The 3,042-nt window shown below is 44.6% G+C and overlaps 1 protein-coding gene across 1 annotated transcript; it reads right to left on the bottom strand.

Annotated features, from left to right (window-relative positions):
- Positions 1-354: 354 nt before the first annotated feature.
- LOC131022939 (secreted RxLR effector protein 161-like) lies at positions 355-1,002 on the bottom strand. Its single transcript, XM_057952480.1, has one exon. The coding sequence runs from the start codon at positions 1,000-1,002 to the stop codon at positions 355-357; it is 648 nt and encodes a 215-aa protein (XP_057808463.1).
- Between the last annotated feature and the right edge of the window lie 2,040 nt (positions 1,003-3,042).

Here is a 3,042-nt window from a genome sequence, read left to right as displayed (position 1 = left end):
CCCTGAGTGCATCGTCGCAGCGAACGCCGTGCCCCGAGTACTTAGATGAGAGAAGGGAAGATCCATTTATTTTCAGATGTTTTATGACCATTAAGCCTCACTCTTGTGCTACTGGTCTTATAACATCAATTTTTTTTTTATTCAACATCTGCTAAAAGAACACAGCATAAACCGGTTAAACCGAAAAACATCAAACCAACCAACATGGACATTGCACTGTCAGTAACACAGGCTCCAACATGCATATGCCTAAACAAAAGAAAAGAAAAAAAAAAGACAAACACAAGAAAAAAATGAAGATGTTAGGATCCAACAAAGAAAACCTAAGTCCTAACATCTCACATGCAAGAACACTTAAATGCAGCACAAACCGAGAGACTTCCTAAGATGGGAGAATCTCTCAAAATCTAAAGCCTTGGTAAAAATATCAGCAAGTTGTTTTTCAGTAGGAATGTATTCCAACACAATGAGCTTTTTCTCAACAAGATCTCTTATAAAATGATGACGAATATCAATGTGCTTTGTGCGAGAGTGTTGAACAGGATTATTAGAAATGTCTATAGCACTAGTGTTGTCACACATGACAGTCAAGATGTTACTTTCCATACCATAGTCGTCCAACATCTGTCTGAGCCAAAGAAGTTGAGCACAACAACTGCCAGCAGCAATGTATTCGGCTTCAGCAGTAGAGAGCGAAACACAATTTTGTTTCTTGCTTGACCAGGACACAACATTGTTTCCCAAGAGATAACATCCTCCACTTGTACTTTTTCTGTCATCAGCATCACCTGCCCAATCAGCATCACTAAATCCAACAATGTTAGAGTTAGTGTCTTTGGAATACCACATTCCAAGTTCAGATGTTCCAGCAACATAGCGTATGATGCGTTTAACAGCCTTCAAATGTGACTCCTTTGGCTGAGCTTGGTACCTAGCACACACTCCTACACTGTACAGAATATCAGGTCTACTTGCAGTTAGATAAAGCAAACTGCCAATCATTCCTCTGTATAGTGTTGGATCAATGATGCGTCTTCGACTTTTGGGCCATTTGGCCCTCTTTTTTCCTTTATTTGTGTCAGTTCAGGTCTGTCCGGGGGAAAAACGAAGTTGTGAAGGAAGGAAGGTCAGTAGAGCGGAAACGGAAGAAATGCGATCAGAATGGGCACTACCGAGCCCAGATTGCTAAGTCATGTTTACCAGCATGGAGCTTCGGCCAACAAGTACCTCTCCAATTCAACTTGGGGCATGGGAACCTGGAGCAACCACCTGGTATGAGCCACACCGATAAGAGCAGTCAGTCTGATCGTTACCAGAAGAAGCAGACAGCCAGAGCCATAAAAGGAAGGTCAATCTCGGAGATCTCATGGAACAAGCGGAAGGTTGAAGAAGAAACTGGAAGGATCGAAAGAATGGGAAGGGTTGACTAAGCTTGCAGCTGGACGCCATCTTCAATCAGGATCAATCAAAGATCGAGTTAATTAAGGAAGGAAGATCTCAGCGAAGATTTGGAACCGGCGCAGCTAGGGTTAGGCCTTTACCATCCGGCAGTATAAAAGCAAAACAGTGTGCAGCGTGCACAACTTCTTGGACCCCTTGAAACTTTTGTTACTTTAGTTATCATTTTAAGATCGCCGTGTGTGGCATCCAAAACATTTTACAATTCCGTATTTTCCCTTTTCCGTTGTGTTATTACTTCTGGACAAGTTCGAAGGCTTGAAGCCTAGGTACTATTTTATCTATTTCAGCATTTCATTTCGTTCTATCATGTGTTTAATTCTTTTTGCATTTATGAATTGTGTTATGTGTGAGTAATTCCCTTGGTGAGGTTTTAGGGGGTGGAAGTAATTGTTGTTAACATGTAAACATTCGTGAGGCACTTGTTCTTTCGGTTGAATCTCGTAGTTCCGGAAGGATCTGTTCGAAACCATGAGCAGTAGGGGCCTAACGGGTGATCTCCGTTCGGTAAAACGCTGCCCATGTCAAGCAAAGGCCAGGGTATACCAAGATACAACAATCGGTATGCCCAAGACCGAGTAGCTGAGCAGCGTCAACAAAAGGCGTTGCAGATCCGGAAGGTGGGGAGTGGATTGATGGGATACACTGTCCCTCCTCAGTCTTGGGGCTTCTCTAGAGACTATCCATCAACTGTGACGAGGCATAAAGCCATGGTTATCAAACGAGGAAAGCAATCTCGGCGCCATAGCATGTCTATGATTGGTCGGCTGACAAAGCTGGAAATAGTTGAGTCCAGGAGGCATGTGTCACCAAAAGCGCAAAGTTGGGGACCTCGGGAGAGAAGGTTGGTGAGGGCCATACTTGGTGAGTAACGGGTATGGCTACTATCTAAGGAGGAGTGAAGCACTGCCTTGTGACCGGGGATTGTGTGACCTTCGGACCAAGTGACCATAATGAGATCAACCATCCTATATGAGAAGTACAATTCCTTGAAACGCCCCAATGTCTTTGGGCCACGCCTTGGAATTGTATGGATCATAGACGGATCATCAGTGTGCCTATGACCGAAACGAATGTTAACAACAGTTATGACCTAACCGAATAACCTCACCCCTTGTTATTATTGATCTTGTTTATTTCTTGTGCAGCGTATACAGATTGAGAATTGTGACACCTCAGTTTGTCGTAGGAGAACAAAGTGGTTCCTCACTCCCTGTGGGATTCGACCCTACGCTTGCCATTAAGACTAAGTTCTTGTTGTGAGAAGTAGGAGCGTGTATTGTCTGTACTGGGCATACACAAGTATTTTGTCCGCACCGCACGACGGGTGCGTGTCAAAATTGGCGCCGTTGCCGGGGAGTGACGCGCAGCAATTTTGTTCTCTCCTCATTCCATCTTCCGCTACTGGTGTATGCGTGGAACTCGTAGAGCTGTAAGAGCATTGGTGTTTGACCCTGATATTGATCGCACCGAAAGACGACTACGCGCAGGAGCACGGATAGCGAGACGCGAAGCTATGGCAGAAGAAGCAGAGCATGCAGAAGCCGTACCGGAGCAGACCCTCAGACAGTTGGCATATCCAAC

This window comes from Salvia miltiorrhiza, chromosome 4, assembly GCF_028751815.1.
Source record: "Salvia miltiorrhiza cultivar Shanhuang (shh) chromosome 4, IMPLAD_Smil_shh, whole genome shotgun sequence".
NCBI classification, from domain to species: Eukaryota; Viridiplantae; Streptophyta; class Magnoliopsida; order Lamiales; family Lamiaceae; genus Salvia; species Salvia miltiorrhiza.
The sequence above is the reverse complement of the archived record's forward strand: the minus strand, read 5'-3'. Positions and strand labels throughout refer to the sequence as shown.